This window comes from Balaenoptera ricei, chromosome 11 (genome assembly GCF_028023285.1).
Source record: "Balaenoptera ricei isolate mBalRic1 chromosome 11, mBalRic1.hap2, whole genome shotgun sequence".
NCBI classification, from domain to species: Eukaryota; Metazoa; Chordata; class Mammalia; order Artiodactyla; family Balaenopteridae; genus Balaenoptera; species Balaenoptera ricei.
The window spans coordinates 94,036,245-94,061,996 of record NC_082649.1 but is presented as its reverse complement, the minus strand read 5'-3'; the positions used below and the strand labels follow the sequence as shown (position 1 = coordinate 94,061,996).

Here is a 25,752-nt window from a genome sequence, read left to right as displayed (position 1 = left end):
TATCATCACAAATAATCATTTTTGCAAATAATCCAACCTGCTTGGACTTGAATAGGCTCTGGTGTATCTGAAAATATTACTGTAGCAGTCAAAGATGTATATAAAGGTATTTTTTCGAATCCCAAATTATTCACCATATTACTGAAATACGAAAGTGAGTAGTTAATAAAATTGTCAGCATTTTGAAGGGGCCATGAAATATCCTTATACATCTGGTTTTATGCCTGCTCTCTCCCCTCTAGGTCTGCATAAACAGCCAAGATCCATCTTTCATTCCCTTTTAACTCTGGGATTTACAGGATAATAGATGCCAAAATGCACATCCCGTGACAGTGGCTTCCAGACCCAGCGCTTGAAGGTGAGAAGTAAAGAAGAGATGCATTGCCGGTTAGAGTATTACTTTTCCTGATATTCAGGTTGCCCGCCCCCCCCCCCCCCCACCGCAAATTAAAAAGATCTCTCCACTTGGGCAAGTTTTGGAAACTAGTTATGGTTTCTGGAAATTAGGAACATGAGAATTAACAGGATTTTAATTCCAAAGATTTTTTTCTTAAGTTAGTAACAGCACTACTTCATGAAAATGTCGCAGAGCTACAAAGAATTGAAGATCCCTGACTCCAACCCTTTCTTGTCAGGGAATGCGAAACATGACTGCGAATCCTCCACAGTGGTTGTTGAAGACTGCATAGACCCGGCACAGTGCTCCAGGCTCCTCAGGGGCATATAATTCATTGTCCAAACTGGCACACTTTGGAGAGGGGAATGGGGCAGTGGGTGCTCTGGTCCACTAGACACACACCACGGCTGCCGTGGACCAGTTAGGGTTGGTGTCACTCTCCCTACACGTGCCCATACAACAGGTGGCAAACACAGTGCCGAACGGATCCAGGCAGGGCCACCCCATCTAAAAGGGCAGCTGCCAGTTGGCTCAAGGCAATTGTCCCCACACATGAATCTAAACTACAGTTGCCAAATGTTCCCGGTTTTAAAAGGAAATCAGTATTTGTATGTGTACCCTTCAATTTGTCAATGTTGTCAATTCATTCAAAAACTCAAAATACCACAAAGACCAAACACTTCCTTCGAATTCTCGCTTGGGGGTCACCAGTTTTTGACCTCTGTCTTAAGAGTGGTAGACAGAACTGTCACCCTGGAAGACTGGGAAAGGGCTCTGGGGACGAGGTAAAGCTGTCACTTAAATGTGCTTTTGCACACAAAGGTAAGGAGTCAGAAGATTTACACAGTTCCAAAATTAATGAATTAATCCCTTCATTTAAAAATGATAAATATAACTACAAGTAAACCTAGCTTTGATTTTTCTGAAGTTCATGATTTCCTTTAAAAACTCTTTTTGGCTGTTTGGACTAGCTTGGCTGGTTTTATTGGGCAAACCAATATGGAGCTTAATCTTCATCCCTGCAGGAGTGAGTAGGAATGATATCTCTTCCTTTAATCATGAAGGAAAAACTTTCCCTTTTCACTCTTCTCCATGGTTGCCAAGCTGACTTTCTTCTCTGTGTTACATCAACCAGAACTGTATCTCCTGGCTGTCACAAGCTGCAAAAGATCACAGGGAAGGGGAGTGGGCTATGACGGGCTTAGAGCAAATGTGACTCTGTGGGGCTGGGCACACCATTGCCCCAAACAAAATGAGGGTTCTTAGCCAGGAAGAAGAGAGGAATTGGTGTCGGGTCAATCAGCAATGTCTCCCATAACTGTGCAATTCATTCATTCCTCCATTCTATAAACATTTTTTTGAGCACTTATTAAGTGACAGGCCCTTGGGACACAGGAGCAGACACAAGGGGCATAGATATCTGACTCCCCCCACTGAGTTTACATGCTTGGAGTGGGGAGGATATTTTTAAAAAGTAAGCTTCACAGTACTTTAGAAGGTGATGCAGTGCCCTGAACGAAAATAAAACAGAGAAGGAGGATAGAGGGTGATGAGACTGGGGTGGGGTTGCAGTTAGATATTGGGTAATCTGGGAAAGACTCCCTAAGGGGGGACATTTCATCAAAGACCTGGAAGACGTAAGGCAGCAAATCACATGCCCACACGGGGGCAGAACATTCCAGGCAAAGGGAGTAGCCAGTGCAAAGGCCCTGAGGTGGGAGCGGCCCCTGTCTGGTTGTGTAACACAGGGGCCAGAGCAGTGGGAGAGCCTGGACGGTAGTGAAGGGAGGTCAGAGCAGGATGTGGGGGCCACTGGGAGGAAGTGGCTTACAGTGAGGTGGGGGGGGGGGGTGAAGGAGGGGCTGTGAGCGGGGTGGTCACGTGGTCTGACTCTGGCTCCTTTGTTGAGAATGAGCTGTGGGCACCAAGGGTGGAAGCCAGAAAACCATCACTGAAGCTAGTGCAGTAATCCAGGCAAGAGATCATTGGCTGCTTAGACCAAGGCGGTAGTTTTCTTTAACACATTAAAAATATATTTGCAGATAATACAAAAGCCAGAAGGGAGCCCAAAATGTCTCTTCCCAGTATGTGTATCCCTTGCTGCTAACGTAGTGTAGAAGCCAGAAATTAAAAGTGCAGTGGGGCTTTTTTGATTCGCATTTTCTCTCATCTAATATTAGCCTTAATTATATCCTATTAAAGTTAATTCTCGAACTATAAGACAAAGATCTATGAATTTATAAGTTTCCTTTCCCACTGGTTTGCAGAGCTCCTTATCAATGAATAGATTTCATACAAACAAGAAGCAATGTAAGCCACTCAGTGTGATGCCTTACTTCAAGATAAAGTTACCCAATTAAAAATAAATGGTGAATGATCATGTTTTCCTTTCTGGTTTTAATAACCAGGGCTTAATTCAAGAAACCTGCTTGCTGAGATGCTTTTGTTCAGTGATCATTTGTTGTTACCCCTCTTGAAAGACAAAGCTATGGATGACTGGGCACACTCCAGCGAGGGGGGGAGGGTAATGAAATGAAGGCGGGAGCAGATGGTGAATGTGAATGGAGGCGAGGAAAAGGAGGCGAATGGGGAGTGAAAGGTACACAGATGGTAGCATCAGTGACCCTGGGGCTGAGCACAAAGGAAGAAAGAGGAGCGAGTGCTTTTCCAGCCACATCTGCTGACCCCACCAGGCTCACAGCTGTCCTTTCTTGCCCACAGGGTTCTTGGTTGACCCGGGGTGCAGGGCACAGTGCTGGTACCACCTCTGGGGAGGACCCGGGAAGGTCAGAGCTTCCTTGTTTAGGGGCCAGATGTTTGCAATGTAAAGAAACTTATGCTGCAGGTAAGCACAGTTCTTTGCAATTCTATAAACCATAGTAACACTGCTAATGTATATATATATGTGTACTTGCTATCACCCTTCACACACACACACACACACACACACACACACACACACAGAGCCCAACCTTTCTCTCATTGTTCTCTCTCTCTCCTGTATTCTCCTTTCTCTCATCCTTCACCTGTCTAGAGTGACCATCTTAATTCTACTAACCCATCACAATAATGTATGCTATGTAATTGTTATTAACCTATAATCTGTAACTGTTATATATAACCATAAAAGGCAATGCTATCATTAATACTGCAGCCCTTGTTAATTAGAACAAATGTGAGATGCTGTTTGACCCATTCTCATTTTGCAAATGGGTAAACTGAGGCCATAAATGACTCGACCAAGGCCCGAGAGTGTGTTCGGGGACAGAAGGCAGAGTGACTCTGCATGGATTCATCAGCCTCTCTCCCGAGGTTTTCTTTCGGCTTTTCACTTTTCAGTGAGCAAACTTTTGGAACAAACATATTTTAAAATATCGCATTCATTATTGTTTTCTTCAGAGCAATGCTGCTTCTACCTCTCACCCTTCTCCTCCCCACCATGTTTAGGTGTTTTATTGCACTTAAGGATTTTTCAGTTTCCTCCTTCGCTGAAAAGATGACATTGAAAAGATACTAAGGAAACTTCTGTCCATCCTCCAAAACAGGAACCTTACCAGTCAACAGAATTATGTATCTTTTTGCATTCTGCAGTATTTTTTTTTTTTTTTTTTGGCCATATAATGACTCATTTTTGTTAAAGTAATAATGAGTAAGCTGTTTTATATTCTGACAATCTCACTTGCCAATCATAGGCCTTTTTGTATTCTGTGTTATCATCATTTCTAGTATTTGTTTCTGACCAATACATGTTAATTATATATGTAAACTACTTAAGACTGTTGAAAAGAAAATCAGCTATAACCCAACCGCCCTTGTAATAATTGATGCGTTGGCCCAGTCTCCATGTGTACGGTTTTTATTTTAAAAATTGGAGCTAATGCTGTAAAATTGGGTTTCTATTTGCTCCCCGGCCCCCTCGTTAAGAAGGAGGTGGAGACTAAAGAATCTGAGCCTGTTTCTCCACGTGTAAAATGTCGTGCCAGGGACGGGAACAGGCGAGGGCTCTGCACCCAGCGAGGCGGGCACCAAGTCACCCAGGGCCTCGGACACAGCGCTCAGCCCCTGTGGCGACGGCCCTCCCGCCCGCTGCGCCTTTCCGGGCGGGCCAGCGCGCGGTCCGCCCCGCGGGCGCCGCCAGAGGGCGCTGTGGCCCGGGGCGCGACGGCGGCGGCGCGGCGCGGACCCTCCCCCGGAGGCTCGGCCGCCGCCCTGTCCCAAGCTCCTCTGCGGGTAAACAGACATGGCCGGCGAGGGAGATCCGCAGGACGCTGCGAACAACATGGGCAATCACTTGCCGCTTCTGCCCGGTAACCGTCCGGGGCCGGTCCCTGGCGGCGGGAGGGGGCGAGGCCCGAGCCGTGAGCGGCACGGCGGGGCCGGGGAGGCGGGCGGGTGCTATGGAGCCGGCGGGGCCGCGCCGGAAGCGGCCGCGCATCGGGCCGCCGGCCAGGGACCCAGTAGCGGCGCTTCTCCCAGCGGCTCGGTCCCCCGGGCTGGGGACGAGGGTTTGGAGGCCGGGGAGGGGGGTCTCCCCCAAAAGGCAGGGACCCCATGCTCTCCATCCTCCGTGTGTTCAGAACTTGGCTCCCAGGAAATGGTCTGAAACTGGGTCGGGGGAGGAGCGGGGGACTGGGATAGAGCTCAGCAGCCCAGACTTTTCCTCGACTTCTTCCCTTTGATAAGGGTGACAGCTACCATGTATTAACTGTTTGCCACGTCACGGGCCTTGCCATAAGCGCTTTGCATGCGTTTCTCCGTTTAATCCTCCCCACATTTCTTTTCTAATCCTGATTTGGTGGGTGAGAAGTGGATTGGCAGATTAGTGTGTGACTTGCCCAAGGTCACACAGTTGCAGGGCCAGGACTCCTATCCGAGTCTGTCTGCATAGCTGGTGTCTCTCAACCACTTCACGGCCAAGACAGTATTTGGTCTGTTCTTAGGCACATAGTTCAAACACATGGTAGAACAAGCTTAATTAGAGATACTTAGGACTGTGAGGTTAAACTCAGTTTTCTCTCTCTTTTATGTTTTGTGAAAATTTATACTTTGGACTTAACGTTGGAATACTGGGTAGGAAAAAAACCTGGAATAATTGTACAGTTTTGTCGTGGAAGGCTCTAGACAGGAGATGCTCTCCAAGAGGTGTATCAGCCAAACTGAGACTATTAGCTGAGTCCCTTCACTGTGTGTCAGGAAGTAAGGTATGATATACAGTCTGATACTTGAGGGGGTTTATCATCTGTATGAGCCTCCTGAAAATATAACTAGCAGAAGACCGTTGATTTACGCCAGTTAAGCAAATGCTCTTACCCTCCATCAGAGGGAGGGATTGTTCAGGGCCGAAATGGATTGGGGGAAAGCCCTGTGGGGTGTACTGGAGACATCCAAAAGCATATAACTTAGGATAGGCATGCAGAAGATAAGGCCTGGAAGCTTGGGTCGGAGTGTTGGGAATCTTGCATCTCTTGCCAGTGAGACTGGGGGTTTCTTCCGTGGGTTGCAAAGAAACAGTTGTGGGTTTCAGACCTAAGAGAAGCTGTGCTTGGAGGACTAATTTGCCCACTGGGAGTGGCGTGGGTTGGAACAGGAAGAGACTGAAGGCATGCCCTCCATATACGAGGGACCTTTTCCAGAGAAATACATCAGGATCAGACTCAGTGATCGATGTGGAAGCAACCTAGCCGAATTGAACTTGACTGAAGACCTGAGCTGTTTTTTCAGAGACATCAGCCCCTCTCTGTCTGTGCCAAAGCCAGCGTGTCAGGGAAGATGCTGATGTTCTGTTGGCATCCACAGGGTGCTCCTGCATGAGATGAGTCATCACACTTCACCCTGGAAGCTCTGAACACTCAGTGTGTTTTGTCAAAAAAAAAATCGGGTGCGAAAGGGCTCAGAGAGATTGTCAGTACGATAATCCTGCTTTTGCAAAGCATACATGAGTTTTATTTGTAGAAACATTGGATTGTCCATACATCCATGTAGAATGAATTGTTTTGAAGAGTAATCCACTTTAAACGCTAAGGAGCTAGCTTAATATTTAAGATTCGAAGAATCTGTCCCAACCAAACAAAACACTAATAGATACACAGCCAAGTGGGGGAAGTGGGTTTCTGCCCTATCTATGAGAAAGACTACTTTGTGTAAGGAGATCATTTAGAGACGAAGTTGGAACAGTTAACATGTAAATTTTAAAATTATGAATTCTAGCCTTTAAGCTAAAATTTGACCTTTTAAACTCTGTGTAATAGAGCAATAGAGTGTCAAAATGCTTAGTGAAAACCATGGTGTCAGAATTGTGAATGCAAGGAAGTAGATTCAGAATATTTCATTGGTTTAGATTTTTCTTTGTTATCTCTCGGTCTCTTAATGAAATTTCTTTGTGCTTAGGAAAATTTTGTATGAAGCGTTAAACCACTGAACATTTGAATTTAAATTGAAATAATTATGTTCTCTTTGACAAAGCCTTATATCTAAGGAATTTATAAGAATTAATAGAGAGTCCAAGGCAGTTGACATGTTGAAAAACATTTATATTTTCTTGTCAGGGACCTAGCTGGAGGTGGTTTGATTTAAATAATGATATGCACAAAGGAAAATAACTATTTTGTAAAGACATTTTATCCATTTAGAAGTTTACTTGGGGGCTTGCTTGCTTTATTCCTTCTTTCTTTCCTTCCTTCTTTTCCTTCTCCCCTCCTTCCTTCCTTCTCTCCCTCCCTCTCTCCTTCCTTCTTTCCTTCCTTCCCTCCTGTCTTCTCCAGAAGCTCCTTAAACGTTTGAAAGAACTTTAGAGATTGTTCTTGTTCATGCCTGTCATTTTTCAAATGAGGGAACTAAGGTTTAATCAGGTGGGATGAATTGTCTGAGGTGTCAAAATTAGTTCCTAGCAAGGGAGAAGAGGTAAACCTCCTCTGCAGAAGAATTTCCAATCATTTATGCAGGTAGTCCCCCTTCAAGGAGGTGGAACATAATCCCTGCTCCTTAGATGTGAGTTGTCCCTAGTGATTTGCTTACAAAGTACAATGGGGAAAGGAGGGGGAAAGTAGCTTTCCAGTTGAGAAATCTGACTAACACTACCTCATCCAGGTGATCAAGGTCAGCTTCAGTAGTTATAAGTGACATCGGTAGTGTGCACCCTTGATAGGACTTGATGAAAATGGCTCTTCACCTCCCTAGGCTTCCTCCCCAAAACACAAATCCTAACTGAGGGACATTCTACAAAAATGCCTGGCTAGTAGTCCTCAAAACTGTCAAAGCCATCAGAAACAAGGAAACTCTGAGAGACCATCCCAGCCCAGAGGAAGCTAAGGAGACATGACAACTGAATGTAATGTGGTGTTCTGGATGGGGTCCTGGAACAGAAAAAGGATATTAGATAAAAGCTAAGGAAATCCAAATAAAATGTGTTTAGTTAACAGTAATGTGCCAATGCTGATTCCTTAGTTATGACAGATATACCGCACTAATACAAGACATTAGCTATCAGGAAATGGATGTGAGGTATACAGGAACTCTCTATTATCCTTGCAACTTTTCTGTAAGTCTTAAACTATTCTAAAATTAAATATTGATTTGTAAAAAAGTAGTTGGTGGAAGAGCCCAGCCTAGACCCCAGCCCTCCAGCTGCCTCTTCACAGTACTGTCCAGATTCCCAAGTGTGTGTGGTGTTTACAAGAACCTCTCTTTTCATGGGCCCAGAATCCTCATGAAGGAATTATGTATTTGAAAGGGAACATAGCTTTTACATGTTCATGCATCTGTTTTGTTTTGTTTTGTTTTCCTTATAATATTGTACTTTTACAGCAGAGGATGAGGAAGAAGATGAAATTGAAATGGAAGTTGAAGACCAGGATAGCAAAGAACCCAAGAAACCAAACATCATAAATTTTGACACTAGTCTTCCGACATCACATACAGTATGTAATTTTGTAACAGATCTAGTATGATAAATACGTACATTTAACTGCAGATGGAAGTTCTTGAAAGCGAATGACTGCTTTTAGCATTACTGGAAATTACCTCACACCAGAAGTTGTGGATGAGGACGTGGGCTCTTGACAGTAGATAAACAGTCTTCAGCTGTAATTTTTAAGCGGTTTGATACCATGTCTGTTACTAGCTGTAATTCTTTGAACAATTGGTGCTCTTCTTACGTCTTTGCTAGTAGTGGGGCTACTAAAGTACTTCTTATTCTCTGTACTGCTGGGTCCCAGGGTGTTGATTAACATTCTAGCATTTTATACTTGTCATTTATGCTCTTTGGACATAGAGATGTCTAGCTTAGTCAAAATCAAATATCAGGTTGGCCAAAAAGTGCCTTCGTTTTTTAAGTGAAAGTAAAGGACATTTTTCATTTTCACCAAGAACTTTATTGAACAGCGTATTCACCCTTTTGTTCCACTACCTTCTGCCATTTTTTAGGCAACTTCATAATTCCATCTTCCCAAAACTTTTTATCTTTTTGAGCAAAGAACTGTTCCAAGTGCCTTTTACAGTCTTCCAGGGAATTGAAAATATTTTTCCATTAAGAGAATTTTGTAAAGGCCAAAATAAATGGAAATTCGAAGGTGCAGTGTCTGGTGAATATAGCAGATGAGTCAGAACTTCCCAGCCAGGCTGTAACAGTTTTTGCCTGGTCATCAAAGAAACATGCGGTCTGCGTTATCCTGATGGAAGATTATGCATTTTCTGTTGACTAATTCCGGACGCTTTTCATCGAGTGCTGCTTTCAGTTGGTCTAACTGGGAGCAGTACTTGTTGGAATGAATCGTTTGGTTTTCCAGAAAGAGCTCATAATAGAGGGCTCCCTTCCAATCCCACCATATACACAATATCACCTTCTTTGGATGAAACCGGCCTTTGGTGTTGTAGGGGTGGTTCGTTTCGCTTGCCTCACGATCTCTTCCATCTGCATTTTTGTACAGTATCCACTTTTCATCGCCCGTCACAATTTGTTTTAAAAACGGAACATTTTCATTATGTTTCAGTAGAAAATCACATGCAGAAATATGGTCAAGAAGGTTTTTTTCACTTAACTTATGTGGAAACCAAACATCAAAATGATTCACATAACCAAGCTGGTACAAATGGTTTTCAGCGCTTAATTTGGATATTTTGATAATGTCGGCTATCTCCCACGTGGTATAATGTTGATTATTCTCAGTTACTGTCGATTTGATCGCTGTCAACTTCAACTGGTCTACCCGACCGTGGAGCATCGTCCAGCGAGAAATCTCCAGCACGAAACTCCGCAGACCACTTATGACACGTTCAATCAGTCACAGCATCTTCTCCCTACACGGCACAAATCTTTTTTTTTGCGTTTCAGTTGCATTTTTACCTTTCTTAAAAATAATAAAGCATACTGTGACGAAAATGTTGCCTTTTTTCTTCCATCTTCAATATTTAAATGACTAGACAAAAATTCACCAATTTTGATCAGTTTTTTTAAAAAATGCACGCTGATATGACAGCTGTCACGATACAGTCTAACAAGATTGTTTTGAGTGAAGTTGAAGACAACTAAGCGCTACTAGAGCCGTCTTACGGAAAACAACGAATGAACCTTTTGGCCAACCCAATATTTTGAACTTAAAAAATGCTCTTGAATTTTTATGTATGTGAGAGATTCTTCACAAGAAATTAGAAATTCTACTTCTAGGAGTCAAAAATAGATTTTCATGTGGGAGCTGATACAGCAAGTTTATTATTTAAATATTTGTACCCTCTGTGTATGTTTCCTTATGCGGATATGCTGTTCAGTCTGTTGAACTTGTGTTTTTGTTCCATATCTGTAACGACACTGACCCCGTGTGTGTTCCTCTGTAGTATCTGGGCTCTGATATGGAGGAATTTCATGGCAGGACTTTGCACGATGACGACAGCTGCCCAGTGATTCCAGTTCTGCCCCAGGTGATGATGATCCTGATACCCGGGCAGACCTTACCTCTTCAGCTTTTCAGTCCCCAAGAAGTCAGTATGGTGCGGAATTTAATTCAGAAGGATAGAACCTTTGCAGTGCTTGCATACAGGTAAAATCTTAGAGCTAATTGACTTAACAGTCTCTCGTGCAGTCCCAGGAGAGGTGGTTTTAAAGCCAAAACTGACTACTGTTCTGCATGCACAGGAGATGGGATGAGGTTGGGAGGTAAAACATTCGGATAAAAAGTGTGAAAGTGCAAGTTGGAGTATTTCGGTATGATCATTACCATCTAAATCAGGCTTTACCTTTCACACACATTTGAACTTTCTGGTATTTGAAAGCTTTCGTATCATTAATATTTAACGAAAAACATTTCTCGAATCTTATTTTCAAGAACTATCTTTATTTAAAGAAAAAGAGGACTTTACATTGTAATGTAAAGGATTACTTTTACAAAAGAGCAACTAGTTATTTCACCGTCTCAAAATTCCTAAACAGTCCTTTTACAGACCCGCGCTAAATTGAAGCTGAATTTGAAGTATCCCATGACAACTAGAGGAAATCAGTGGTAGAGGCAGGATATCCATACAGGAAGGTCCCCCTCCCGCCCCGGCCCCCCAGTACAGTGCTGCCGATAAGCAGCAGAAAGGATGGTCTGCTGAATAAAAAGAATGTTTGGTTTGGGAAGCGAGAGTTTAAAGTCCTATCAGTCCTAGGTCATTTTCAATGACTAGCAATCTGTTCTTTTCCTAATGGGCTCTAATTGTACTTCCTGAAGCCCCTTTATATATCTCAATTCCCTGTGTGATTCTAAAATAAATAAAATTAAATAGCTTTGCAATGAGAGCCGATTGCTATAAATTGTTTTCCCATGTGTATTGCTTTTGTCAACTTTGCATATCTGAAAACTAAATGTTCAAAACTGTTTCCTTTTTAAAATTTACCGTGGAAGTAACGTACAGGAAAGGGAAGCACAGTTTGGAACAACAGCAGAGATATACGCCTATCGAGAAGAACAGGATTTTGGAATTGAGATTGTGAAAGTGAAAGCAATCGGAAGACAAAGATTCAAAGTCCTTGAGCTCAGGACACAGTCAGACGGGTAAGAAACACGATGTGTCTTAAAGGTCCTTGAACATCATAAAATGAAATGGTTTTCTTATATTTTTTCTGTTTTGCTGACCCTTCACATTTTGTGACTTTTAACTAGTTGTTCTTTTCCCTTTGAAAGTATAGCCTAGGGGTTTCCAACTTTGCTGTGCATCAGATGCCCTGGGAAGTTTTTAAAACTATAGATGCTTGAGTTCCAACCTCCCCTCGCATCCCTAGAGAGCCATCAGTCTGGGAGTGAGGCCACAGCATCTTTTCTGATGATTTCCAGGTGATTCTTAACGTCCCTCTAGGTTTGGGAACGGTAATGTAAACCCTACAGGCAGTGTCATGTAGGGCAGGGCTTCTTTGGGGTTGAAGACCTCTCTTCAGATTGAAAAGCGTGGGAGGTCAGAGCCTGGTGAGCTGCGTGTGGCATCCCTGTGCTTGGGGAGCCGTGGCGGTCAGCCTGCCACCTCCTTCTGGACTGTGGAGGAGCGTTTACACTGAGTGCCCTTCTCCACCGTGAGTGTGCTCTCACCCGTAACGGATCGCATACTTAGTAAGTGACCAGGAAGCACTTGTCATCTCTGTGCCTTGTACAGTTTAGAAATTCTCTGAGTGTTCTGTTTCAGCAGTCACTATTCTGGCGTGGCTCTCATGGTTAGGGTTTTTTCACAAATTTAAGGAATACCTCATTTTAAAAAATGCAGTTCACCTTTACTCTTAAAACAAACAAACAAGCAAACCTCCAAAAAAAACCACACAGCATATTGTCCTCAACACCGCGTGTTTCCTTTTACAGGAGTGGTTCTTAACTATGGTACCTAAAAATCACCAGTGAATCACCAGTGAAGTCTTAGAAACAGATTCTTGGGTCCCCCCAGCCCTAGTGAATTGGTCTCTTATCTGTAGCCACGGTTGAAAGTCTTGTCAGGTCTCTGTGTTGCACAGGTAACGTCTTCCGAACGCATGGACACTCAGAGGGATCTTTAAAGATTTAAAAAAGAATACGAGCTGCCTGTGGGCAATAACTTTTTGTCTGCGTTGTTCACATAGTGGACGTTCATAAATATTATTGAACTATGAAAATATTGAGGGGTCAGCCGCCCTTTGGAGCTTGAGAGAGCATAGAAGAATGAGGGATAGGGTGCCAGAGCCCTCGGGGGGGTTAGTGCTACCCTCCTGGTGACCCCCACCCAGAGCATTCGCTGCGCAAACCCTCCCAGCGCTGAACACAGTGTACTGTCATTATAGGGTTGTGTGTGTCTCCCTCGAGGCGAGCTGCTCAGGACAGTGGCTGAGACTTCTATGTGTTCTGCATTTAGGACCATCAGTGTTACGTGAATGAATGAAAGAGTGTCCCCCTGAGGGCTCTGCATTGAGACAGTTAGCAAGCTGTTTTGTTGCTGTGGATTTTACTAACAGTTCCATTTTTAAAGTACTTACTATCCTCATGCTTATAAAATTTTGAGTATTTGTGAATACTGTATTCCAGAAACCATAATGGCAAATTGACTTGGGGAAAAGTATACTTCTGAGACTGTCGACATCAGTGACTTGTGATTGTGGACAACTAGTTTGAACACAAGATGGCAATAGACCCTTAACTGTGAAAGCAAGTCAAGGGATATACCTTTGACTCTAGTAGAGATGAGCGTGAAACTGATAGGGCCAGACAGGACTGGGAAAGGGCCCATTCTCTGTAGTATCCCTGAGACCCACTGCCACAGCCTCTCACAAAAGTGAGTCTGTCTTAATTTAAAAGACCTCCACGGAGTGAGAATCCTCTGTCTCCACTGCCCTCTGGTCCTGTCACTACCTTCACTGGAAATGGTGACACAGAAGGAACTATGGAGATAATCTAGTGCAAGCTCCTCTTTTTTCAAATAAGGAAACGAAGTGCTAGAGAGGTAAGTAATTTGCCTAAGGTCATACAACTAGTAGGCACCAGCTGGTTGGTTCTAGGTCCCTGATTCCAAACCAGTGCTCTTCCCACTAAGCCTGAATTCCTCCATCGCACGTTTGCACCTCAGGCCAGTTTCCTTTTCTTTAGTAATGCAGTACCAGGTAATAGTCATTTGTCTTCTACATAAATGACTCTTCATATGTAAAAGTATACTGCTACTTTTCCAGAGTGAGTCTTTATTTCTGTGGCATCTTCTGAGCACATGGAAATTTATTTGAAAAATTAATAAAAAAAAAAAATAGAAGTGTATCGTTGAATCACTGTAGGACTCTTCAGGAGTTCCTGAGTATTTCTTACATGTAGAGAGGAAAAGGAGATTAATACTCTATTTGGAATTACAAAAGAAGCTCTCTTACCTGTCATAATTGAGATGAATAATTTTTAGTGAAAAGGGTTAATTAAAAATAGAAGTCATAAAAATTTACACATACATATCTTAAACATTTTATTTTAACTTAAAATATATAAATGTCCCTTCATTCATTTTACGTTTGATGGAAAGACAGGATACTTTCTTCGAATTGGGTCTGCGGATTAGAGATGGCACTAGTCTTTCTTGCATTAACAGCTTTCATCGTGCATCATCTATCTGCAGTTTATACCTGTAGTTTTTCTTCAAAGAGAGGTTCTGAAGATACTCACAAGGCTGTCTGAGCACAGAAGCCTTGCAGATTTGTGCACTTTTTTTCTTACCATTAGAATTGTCTGAACCTAATTTGAAAGCATTTTTTTGGCTCAACCTAATATTCATTGAAGCAGTTTTAATTTTGTACTTATATTTTATCAGTTGCTATAATATTTATATAAACTATCAAACAACAAGATTCTACTGTATAGCCAGGGAACTATATTCAATATCCTGTTATAACCATAATGGAAAAGAATATGAAAAAGAATATACACATAGACGCACACACACACACATATATGTGTGTGTGTGTGCGTCTGTATGTATGTGTATATAACTGAATCACTTTGCGGTACATCAGAAATTAACACAACATTGTAAATCAACTATACTTGAATAAAATAAAATTTAAAAGAAAACTTCCACTTCAAAAAAATATTTATGTAAATTATGCAACTGTAATCACAAAACAACTGCCATAAACAGGTCAGGAAGAAACAAAACTAGTTTATGTTACAACCAAAACTCATCTGCTGGGAGAAGAAGCAGCCGTGTGCAGCAGACCCTGGGCGGGCTTCACAAAAGGAACAGAGACCAGTGCTTAACCCTGTGAGGCAATTCAGACATCAAAGTGTCATAAGTTTTTGTGGGTTGAGACAGTGGTTACAATGAAAGACCACTTTAGAATTCCTAAGCATGATTAATAGTGAAGCAGAGACTTGTAATATTTTTCTAATTATTTTGTAATATATTTGACTTCATCAGTCTGACAGTGTTTTGTTCCAGCGTTTGGATGTGTTGATACCTTCTGCATTTGAAAAGGTATGCTAGGAAATTAAATGGCTCATAAGACTGTGGTTCAGAGGTACAACCCTCCTCTTGGCATTAATTCATGATGAGATGCTTGCAATTATGATATTCTCAAGTAGCATTCTAGAATGATGACTTTATTGGCATGAAAGTTGAAATAATTTTTAAAGTAAAAAAAAGATAATATGATGGATATTTTGATTCTTTGCATATTCAGGGTAAATGCTTAGGAATGAGAAAAGGAATGCACATAGAAATAAGGCTGTGTGTAATTCTTTAGTCTTATCTAATCTTATCCATGTAAATGCGTTCTTGATTTCTCTTCCTTTCTCTACCTACTCCTCAGGTTCGGTGATTTATGAGAAGGGATAGATGTAAGAGTCGGGCAACGTAAAGAGACGGGGCAAGGGGAGGGGCGGGGTGTGTCTAATGATGTCTGAGGAATTAATTTAGAAGTTATCAAGATATGCATAGGGGTTGGTTGTATATTGATTTTTTTAACTTTGTTTCATTTATAGACTATCTGAAACGTAAAAATCTCCCTTTCCATTCCACAGTGAGATAAAAAATCTTAGGCTACCTTTGGTTTTAACTTTGGTATGATTTATGAAATACAGTATTTTTTGAAAATTTCTTGTATGATAATAGCATATGATGAGTATGTTTTAAAAAAGAAAACTTTGAAAATCTTAGTATTTAAAATTACCCATAATGTTTAGAAACTTAATAGTTGGAGTTAAGATTATCTAAAAAATGAACAACATGCCTGGTTCTCTTTATTTCAGAATCCAGCAAGCTAAAGTGCAAATTCTTCCTGAGTGTGTGTTGCCTTCAACCATGTCTGCAGTTCAGTTAGAATCCCTCAATAAGTGCCAGATAGTTCCTTCGAAACCTGTCTCCCGGGAAGACCAGTGTTCATATAAATGGTGGCAGAAATACCAGAAGGTGAGAAACTTCTTTTTTATGCCTCTTCAAAACAACAAAGACAGGTTGCTTTTTTCCTGTTTAAGAAAGAGACACAAGCAACTCTCATGATCTCCTTCCCCAGACTCCTTCTGGACAATACTGTAGCCGCGTTTGATTGTGCTGGAGCTTCTAAAAATTTCATAGGCAGCTGTTTATGTAAAAGCAGTTTGCAAAAGTAGTAAAATGTTACAATACTGTGAGGTATTCCAGCTATTATGCCTGTAAGTTATGTATTAATTAATAACTCGTGGTTTTAAGTTCTGCAGGAGTCTCTTATTAGACTGTGGTCAGATGAGATGCTTGGCTCTTGCGTCATAAATGCTTCACCTCAGAAAAAGCGTTTGGGAGAGTACACAGTAGTGAAGTACGTTTTGCTCCTTCTGGACTTGTGAAAGGAAGATTTTTTTTGCTCTTGTACAACACTATTGACATCACAAAAATTGGCTTGAGACTAGGTGCTCTTTAAAAGTATTGCCTGTTGGGGCATTAATTCCTGTGTATATCCTTTTGGCTAGATCATTCTTTCTCTTAGAAAAAATACTGATGAAGCTTGTTTGTACTCATTTGTGAGATGTATCAGTTATGAGTATAAAATACCTAATATTTATGATTTCTACCTAAAGGAAAAAAATGTACCAGTTTCTAAATTTAGAATCAGTTGGCTTTTTGAGATTTATCTTTTAAAAATATGGAAAGACAATTTTCATAGTAACCTGAAAAATCCTGTGCTAATCATCCTTTACTCTTTGTCATGTAGAGTAGTGAAGTTTTTAATTTTGATGTAGATGAGCATAGGATCCTAATCTGATGTGATTAGCATATATTATTCATAAGAGGGTCTCATACACTAGTCACTGTACCTCCACTCTTAGTGGTGTTGCAGTAGAAGTCATCCAGTTTCCAGAGAGAGCTTTGTGCAGGGTGGGTGGTTGATGGGCAGCAGGCTCATGACTGGCTTTCTGTAGGCTCCTTGGTCTCGTTAGTTTGTGTTTCAGCTCACCAGTCTGTGTCATGAGATACTGTGGCTTAATTAGTGTTTCTAAGAAGATTCTGATGAGAAAGTTTAATTAGACTGCTTAAAGTTTCCCAAGCTTTGACACTAAAATTTTTGAAGGTTTCAGAATATTGATACTGCCATAAGTTTACAGTAGCTTTTGTATAGCTGTGCAGTACTCGTATTTTCAGACTTGATACAGGCACTTTAAATATACTTTCACTCTTGCTTATTTTAGCAGTGGGACAGTGGAAGGTTTTGCCGTCCTAGTCATTTTCAGTGTAACTGCTGAAATCAGTATGTGGAGGATAGCGCTGCCGGTACGCGGCTCCGTGGGGCGGTTTTGGAGCGTGTGGAGTCATTTAGCGCCTGGCGGTGAGTCTGGCACTGGGTGGTGCCGAGACGTGGTTCTTTGGTGGGGTAACCGCACCAGGGCGTGCCTCCACAGCCTCTCGGTATTTAGACAGCTGTGTATTTCAGTCACTGGGTAAGTTTTCAGGAGGTAGTATTTTGATTTATATAATAGTTCTTCCATACCAAGATTTTTGTTAAAAACTCTTAACCGCTTGTAAATCGTAAGTTAACTCTTTGCACAGCTCTAAGCATAGAGTGAGAGTGATTGGAGTTAATTCCTGACTTAAGTGCTCTGGACGACTAGTTCTGCGTTCTCTTTGCAGGTCCTTGCCATCTTAAACCTGAACTTGGGTTAGGCAGATAAAACTTTGTACATGTAATTTTTGTGTGAATTACTGATTAAACTCCTCCTATTCTGTGGTTAAAGCACCTCCACGTGTTCACATTGAATTCAGAATTAGGCCTTTGCAGCTGGGTTGTCACTGGCTCAACAACAGCAAGGAAGGACACATGTGCAAAGGCCAAGGAAGCACATTTTTGTTTGGAACCAGATCTTTTGACCTTGCCCTGTTGTCTTATTTCTCCAGTAATTCTGGACTCTCAAACATGAGCCCTCAGTTATCTTCACATTCAGAGTTGCCAAGAACTAAACAGAAGGTGCTAAGGAATGAGAGAGACATAAAAGGTTTTCAGAGATAGAAATGCCTCATCCCGTGTATTTTTCAGATCGTTCAAGGGGTTCCCTTGCTTAAACTTCGGGTAGAGTTTCTTAGGTTCTGAAATTTGGATCTAGATCACTAGGCCAAGAAAAATTGCTAGCTGATTTATTTTGGACTCCAGGTGCCCTACAATCTCTGTTCTACTTTAGAGAGACCACTTAGAGCCATCCTGCTGGCATCAAAACGTGGAGTGGAGCAGAGGGAAGGGATGGCAGATGACACCAGTGGGAACTCCACGGGCCCTGGTGCCGTCTCAGTGGGTCGTCCTATTGCACCCGTAGCCGGACACTAACTTGCGTCACAGCACTTGGCTTCAGGCAGATCTGGGGCTCGGGCCAGCCCTCTCTGCAGAGTTTATTTACATCTGGCTTGTGCATCTTTGTGTCTGAGAAGTGGTTCACGGGGCCAGAACTGGGAGATGCTTAGTTGATTCTTAAGCCAACTCGCAGTAATTGGGTTGCCACCCACTTTTCCACCAGAGAAGATACTTAAAGGGTCTAGGAGTGGAGTGTAGTCTTCCTGACATGTATTCAGTTAACCTTGAAACTGTGTGCACACCTCTCTTAACATTTGCCATTGAAAACTAAAAAATCCAAATGACAAAATTATTTACGCTTCTGTTATCTTCCATCCTGACAAGGGAACATTGGAGATGTCCCTAATGATTAAGGAGTTAGGCCAGTATTATCAGGAAGCACTCTTCCAAACCCACTTCTATCTGGAAACCTTCCTCATTCAGTGATTTGATCTTTGAAACTCATGTTTACTTATTTCCTTTCTTAGCACAGTGCCGTTCTCTCTTCACTGGGTTTACTGAAGTGGGATTCCCTGAAAGAGAGGAAAGTGTTGTTTCACCTACTTGGAGTACAATGTGAATGTTTCTAAGTACACTCCCTGCTTGCCCAGACTATCTATCTACTTGTTCATTTATAAAGCCCTTCTATGTTAATCAGAAAAAGAGTATGAAGTATAAAAAGAAATCAAATGTGGGTGGGCTTCCCTGGTGGCGCAGTGGTTAAGAATCCGCCTGCCAACGCAGGGGACACGGGTTTGAGCCCTGGTCCAGGAAGATCCCACATGCCATGGAGCAACTAAGCCCGTGAGCCACAACTACTGAGCCTGCGCTCTAGAGCCCGCGAGCCACAACTACTGAGCCCACGTGCCACAACTACTGAAGCCTGTACGCCTAGAGTCCGTGCTCTGCAATAAGAGAAGCCACCGCAATGAGAAGCCCGCGCACCACAACGTAGAGTAGCCCCCGCTCGCTGCAACTAGAGAAAGCCCACTTGCAGCAACGAAGACCCAGTGCAGCCAGAATAAAAACAAATAAATAAATTTGTTAAAAAAAAAAAAAGAAAGAAATCAAATGTGGGAACATATTAAGAAAGTGACTGAAGCGTATCCGTCTGGTCTCTGCTAAATTTATAAGCCATGGTTCCTCCTGCTTCTCGTACAGAACAGCGAGGAACTGAACTAACTCAGAAGGGGGAGGCCCCAAACAGGAGTTCACAGGTTAGCTTCTCAGTCTTCTTCCCAAGTTTCTTCATGAAAATACAGATAAATATTCTAACTTCTTTCCTTTTTCTTACCTGAAAGGATCCATACTGTCCTGCACCGTCTTCTCTCTCAAGAGTGTAGGAGATTCTTCTGTATTCGTTTTTGGAGCACTGCTTCCTTCTTTGGAAAGCTGCACAGTATTCTCTGTATGGATGCACTATAATTTATATAACCAGTCCCCTCTGGATAACAGACCTGCACTAAGTGCTGTGTACAAATGACCTTTCATACAGGTGAATATATAGGGCAGATTTTGAGAAGTGGGATTATCGGATGTCAGGGCAACTGCACTTGTAATGTTGACAGGTGTTTTCAAAGTACCTCACTAAGGAGGTTGTTCCTATCTCTGTCCTGATTGTCAGTGTTTCACCAAGGCTTTAGGGTATCCAGGTTAATTTTTGCTGATCTGATAATTAAAATACAGTATCTTGTTGGAGGTTTAATTTGAATTTCTCTGAATGTGAGTGAGCTGTGTGGCATTTTGTGTTTAAGAGCAATTCATATTTCCTTTAGTTGGAATTGTCTTCATAGTCTTCGCCCTTCATTGATTGCTAGGAGTTCTTTACACATTAGGAAGCTTATCCTTTTGTCTATGATTAATGAGTTCCAAACATTTCCTTTAGTTTGTCATTTTTTTTGTCTTTTAACTTTGTTTTTGGTGTGCTGTCATACATAGTTGAATTTATCTTTTTTTTTTAATACTTCCATATTCTGAATCATAAGTAGAAATACTTCCCTGTGCAAAGGAGTCTTCATTCTTTAATAAAAGTAAAACATGTCATCTTTTACTGCCGATTTCACTGTCTTTAACGATTAGAATGTAAGCTTTGATCCAAGTGTAGTTTGTCCTGCTGTGGTTTCAGTGCTCCTTTTTCCAGGTAGCTCTCCGTTGTCCTTTGACCGTTTTCTGAGAGGGTCATATTTTCCCTCACTGAGATGCTACCTTATTATAGACCAGATTCATGTTTTTTATTTTATTTTTTCTTCTGTTCTGTGATCAGTTTGTTTATGCCTCACCAGGATACTGCTATAACTGTGGAGAGTGTATAATTTTGTAAGTAAAAATATGACCAGTAACCCCTCACTGCTCTTCTCTAGTCAAGGTTTGTTTGGCTACTACTGCTTCTTAACTTTTGCACGTGGCCATTAGAATCTGTTGTTGCCTTGTTCCAGGATAATAATAGTAGCAGAAGGAGCAATGATATTTGTTGTCTATTTTTATCGTAGAGAGAAGAAAAGTCTTGAAATCGTGGCTGTGTGTATTCAGGGATTTCCTCAAACCAGAGTAGTGATTTCCCTGGCATACACCTTAAGCTTATAGTTGCCCATCTGCCATTGTGAGCTTATAAGCCTCGGGATCGAGAAAAAGCTCGCCATTCCATTCCAGTTCTTATAAGCAAGTAGGATTTGATGAAGGAAGGAAGGAAACAAAAACTTGTTTCAAAAATTCAAAAGCTTGAATTATTTGGATAAATTGTTTTGATCATTTACATTGCTGAGTGTGATAGGTGTTAATACAACAAACGACCACCTTTGGTCACTATGTAAACCAGTGGTAACATTTTACTATTCACACTTAGCCTTTCACATTACTCTTCCAATTTCATTGCACTTCAAAGAACCATTTAAGTGGAGTTTGACACTTTTTGAACATTCTACATTGTTGGGAGGCAAAGCCGAAGCTATAGTTATGAGGCTTAAAAATGGAAAAAATGTGATGGATTACCTGCACGTAACAGACAGTCATTTGAAGGGCCTTTCTGCCTGCTTTCAGGAGTAAATCCTATTCCTGGAGCGAATACTACTTCGTTGGAGAATCAGTCATTGGTCTCTTTTAAGCACCTAACTTTTTGGCTAGTATTAAAATTTTCTTGAAGTATAGCCCTTTTAGGAAGTGAATCATGGTGTTGATGGACTTGAAGAATGCCCATAAATGCTGGGACTTATCATCAGTATTACCCAGATAAAAGTCGGGCCTTTCCTATTGTGCCAGGAATCTAAATGGAACTCTTAAATTTGAGGATATTGAAGTGGCTTAAATTTTGGCAGTTCAATAAAAGCTAGCTGATCTCTTCTGGTTTACTTCTCTTCAGTTTGTACAGTTGACTTTCTAAAGGGTGAAATATTAAGGTTGTAGTACGTATATTTAATTGATTTGTAAATAGAACTGTAGAATCTGTCAGGGTAATCCTGATAAAGAATTTTAGAGGCCGCCTCACGTTGAAAAGTAGGGAACAGAGACCTGAGGCTGCAGCTTGTTCACATTCACAAAGCCTGGTAGGGGCAGATCGGATGGTCATGACACTGACCCTGATGGTGCCTTGCCCTTCATATCCTATTCGCTGTATATTATAGTAAGGAGTAATGTTTATATATAAATAAATTATTTTAATTTCTTTTTATCTTTCTGTGGGTGTCAAATTACTTGCTTTTGTATCACAAAAGTGATCATTTTGATGTGTAAAGTATATATTAGTGACTGAATTCAGAGTGTGTCAGTCATCCAAACTGAAACTTCATTGGATCTTTGTCATTTCGTAATGCTAAGTACCCCTCTAGAAAGTAAGCCTCTCCCCACTAAAACATAAGCTCCACAGGGCAATGATTTTATTCTTTTGCTGTGCTTTTAATCATTGGTATACACCAAATGCATAAAAATAATGTCAGGTACATCCTAGGTGCTCAAAATATTTGTTGAATAAGTAACGGTTGGAGTCAGACCCCCTGAATGCACGTCCTAGCCAATCCCCATTTACCAGCTGTGACCTTGAGCAAGCATCCTTCTGTGCCTGTTTCCTTACCTTTAAATTGGGGTGATAATACTGCCAATCTTATCAAAATCTTTTAAGACATGTAAAGTGGTTGCCGTTACTATTACTGAATATTCAGTTACCTGATGGGCTGTTAGCATGTTTTATTCTGTAACTGGACTCTGAAAAAAATTCTTACTAGCGTTAGGTTTTGGTCTGACTCCTCAGGCTTAAATCACTACCTGAGCATGTGCTCAGAGGCCATCCCAGACCATCTTTGGGAAGCTTCAAACATAAGAATTATATTGAGCCAAAAATTCTTCTTTAATAAGAATCCATTGGTTAGAGCTGTAGCCCACGAGCCTTTGAGGGCAAGTGTGTCCTCATCCACGTAGCAGTTTCTGAATTATTCGTAAGCAAGTATCACATCCTCTTGAGAGGTAGCTCCAAAACACACATCCCTAGTGTGAACTCTAGACCTATCTTCAGCATCCTGGCCCCTGACAGGGAAAGTTCCCATTTCTGACCATCACAGAAGAGCAACGTTACTGTCTCATCTTAGTGCCTAGTCTTCTTCTAAGAGCGCTAGAATAAGATTGTGGGGGCAGTAGGGGGTGAGCTCTGCAGCGCGCTGGTTAGTTTACAACCATCAGCTAAGACCCCAAGTCCTCTCTGCATGTGCCGTGTACCCACGCTCCCCATCTCGCACCCACTCACTTGGTCTTGCAGGTGCAAGCGTAGGATTTCCCTTTTATTTTGTTAAAGGTTATCTTGCCTTTCTTGTTCCACTCTGATAGAGTTCTTTCTGACCTCCCGTACCCCTTTCCCACCCAGTTTCATGTGTCATGCCCTCTGTCAATTGACAGCTTGTGTACAAAATTACAAATATGTGTACATATGTAGGTTTTGTTTTATTAAGAAAACGTGATCATTCTTTATATTCTATACATTCTTTGGTCAGGTGCAGAATCTTCTCTGGTGTCAAAGTATTCTGTTGTATTTAACTATTGTTGAGAGATGGTTAGGTTGCTTACAACCGCAGTGCATCCTTTCAATCCTGTTTTCGTGTCCTATAGAACACTTCCCTGTCCAGATTTTCTTGGTTGTTTTTACACATCTGTTCTCTCAGATGAGCTTTAAATTATACTTCTAAGTTCCAATCTCATTGGTATTGCATTGAATATATACTCTGAGGACTGACATCTTAATTATTGGGTCTTCGCAACATTCAAATGCTGCAGGAATTCAAGTAAAAACATCATTGTCAAATATAATAGATAATCGTCTATTATGGGATTATCTGCAAGCTTTTCCATCTTTTTGAAATTAGAAAGTCTTCCTGGGCCAAGATCATTTTTTAAACGTGTTCCTTTCTACTACAAGATCTTGATTCTGTGGTGTTTTTTAAGTGACTTTTTTTTTCCCCTGTTTTCAGAGAAAGTTTCATTGTGCAAATTTGACTTCATGGCCTCGCTGGCTGTATTCCTTATATGATGCTGTAAGTAACTTACCTTGAACTTTGTGCTCCTGGGGCAAGCCATGGCATAATTAAGGGTCATTAGAACAAAATAGGCTTTCATACCCAGTGCGGTTTTATTTTTGGAACTAATGCCATTCATTACATTTAAGTGGAACAGGCAGGAATCATACTGCTGGATAGACTTGGCTCTCAATGTGATAGATTTTTAGTTTTCCCTCAGTTTATAGTGGCTTGCAACCTCAGGACAAGATATTGAGGCATTTTAGGGTTTATTAAGCATTTGAAATTTTGCTGAGTCAAGGGCTAGTTACATTTAGGAAAAATAAAGAATCCTTCAACAATGTTTTGGTTTTTTCCTAAACAAGTATATTAACTTCAATTTCCTGATCCCTAGTGTACTAATTGATGCATCCACCAATGTTTTTGCACCTCAGATTTTTTTATTAGGCATCATGACATCTTGAAAAATTAAGAGACTGCTGGAATAGTTCAGAGAATCTGGCTTTTAGACACAAAGACTGTGTTCAAAGCCTGATTTCTGTTACTTTTCCTGTGGTGTGGGGCAAAACTTGATTATCTATAAAATGGGTTATCGTCTTTGGGATGTTGCGGACGTTCAACAAATGTTAGCCTTTCGCTTAGGGAATCGGCCCGCCCACAGATACGGAGCCCTGGGCAAACTAAACCCATAGGTTGTGAGCACTTACCACATGGGCAACACTAAAGGAAACAACAGTTCCGTCTGCCCTTCAGCAGCTTCTGAGCCATTACAAACACACAATAGACAAGAGTCGTTTTTGCGTCCACTGGTGAAAAGACAGTGAGCATCTTATGTAGTTAAGTGCCAAGGAAGGTGTGTAGGTAGCAAGTGCGGGTGCAGCTTACAGGGACCGACAGAAGAGGCTTCCTAGAAAAGGGAAGAGGAGGCCTCCGAGATAGCCAGAGCGTGGGAGGAGAGGCCTGGAAAGCCAGCCTAGTGCTGGGCAAAGCTGGGTCTTCCATCACTTCTGCCTAAGAAAACAGACACATTTAAACTCGGAATTTTACTAGGTAGTGATGACTTAAATTGCTGCTAATATATTAGGTTTATTGAGTTGACAAGCTGCCAGTAAAATGTAAAAAGTCTGTGAACCTTATTATGGCTACTTTTGTTTCAAACAAAACAAGGAAACCTTAATGGAGAGAATCAAGAGACAGCTACACGAATGGGATGAAAATCTGAAAGAGGATTCTCTTCCTTCAAATCCAATAGGTATGAAAAATCAGTTTCCTTCCTGTGACCTGTGATGCCTTACTGAAAGAAATTTTTTTGTATGTTTTCTGTTTAATGAAAATGAAACCAAAAAAAAAATTTTTAATTAGTATTCTGAAAAGCATACCCACTTCTTTTGCTTTGAGCAATTACAAAAAAAAAATGAGTATTTTTTAGTTAATAGTAGCAAAGGTCTTAAATTCTCTGAGCACTCCTATTTTAGGCAAGGTTTTCATAAAAAGTTCAAGTTGCAATAAATGGCTTGCATCCAAAAACACTTGAGTGTGAAGACTCTCCTTTCCCTGGTCTCCAAGGTGCCATTAAAAGTGAGTGCAGTACCACGACTTAGTATTACCTTACTTACAGATCTGTTAATTAGGTACAGTTTAGCTATTTTTCTAGTCTCATAGCAAATAAGTGACTTATTCTAACATGGGTTTGATTTCATGTTTAATTTAAAAGACATTTACAAAAACAAGTATGGGAAAAGAAGTTACACTGTAGAACTTCCTAAGAGCTGGTATACTGTAGTACTGTTTATAATTGTGTGAAATGTGTTCTTTGGGAACCCTGTAGAGAAGGGTTTATTTCAAAAGGATGTTATCGCATTCATAAGCTATCCTGATACGTAACTTCTTCCTAAGTTTAAAGTTTGAAAAACCCACCATGTCTTTAAGATTTTTCTTACAGAGTAGCTGCTTGTCTTCCTATTGATGATGTATTAAGAATTCAGCTCCTTAAAATTGGTAGTGCGATCCAACGACTTCGCTGTGAACTAGACATTATGAATAAAGTGAGTAAAGTGAATATGTTCGGATGCCCACGTTCAGTCAGTCTAGAGAGTGAGGGTGCGCTGTTAGAACGA

General features: G+C 41.3%; 1 protein-coding gene across 4 annotated transcripts in view; it reads left to right on the top strand.

Moving 5' to 3' along the window:
* Positions 1 to 244: 244 nt before the first annotated feature.
* The window catches only part of CRBN (cereblon), a 31,757-nt gene continuing 6,249 nt past the window's right edge, over positions 245 to 25,752 (top strand). The window contains exons 1-9 of one of the 4 annotated variants that reach the window (XM_059940208.1): positions 245 to 358; positions 3,119 to 3,242; positions 8,204 to 8,313; positions 10,226 to 10,428; positions 11,272 to 11,421; positions 15,601 to 15,760; positions 23,591 to 23,653; positions 24,803 to 24,887; positions 25,565 to 25,680. In XM_059940208.1, coding sequence (XP_059796191.1) covers positions 308 to 358; positions 3,119 to 3,242; positions 8,204 to 8,313; positions 10,226 to 10,428; positions 11,272 to 11,421; positions 15,601 to 15,760; positions 23,591 to 23,653; positions 24,803 to 24,887; positions 25,565 to 25,680 — 1,062 coding nt within the window. In that variant the 5' untranslated portion in view covers positions 245 to 307. Of the gene's footprint in view, positions 359 to 3,118; positions 3,243 to 4,616; positions 4,705 to 8,200; positions 8,314 to 10,225; positions 10,429 to 11,271; positions 11,422 to 15,600; positions 15,761 to 23,590; positions 23,654 to 24,802; positions 24,888 to 25,564; positions 25,681 to 25,752 lie in introns of those variants that run through there. The other 3 variants (XM_059940207.1, XM_059940210.1, XM_059940211.1) reach the window with 3 other exon arrangements.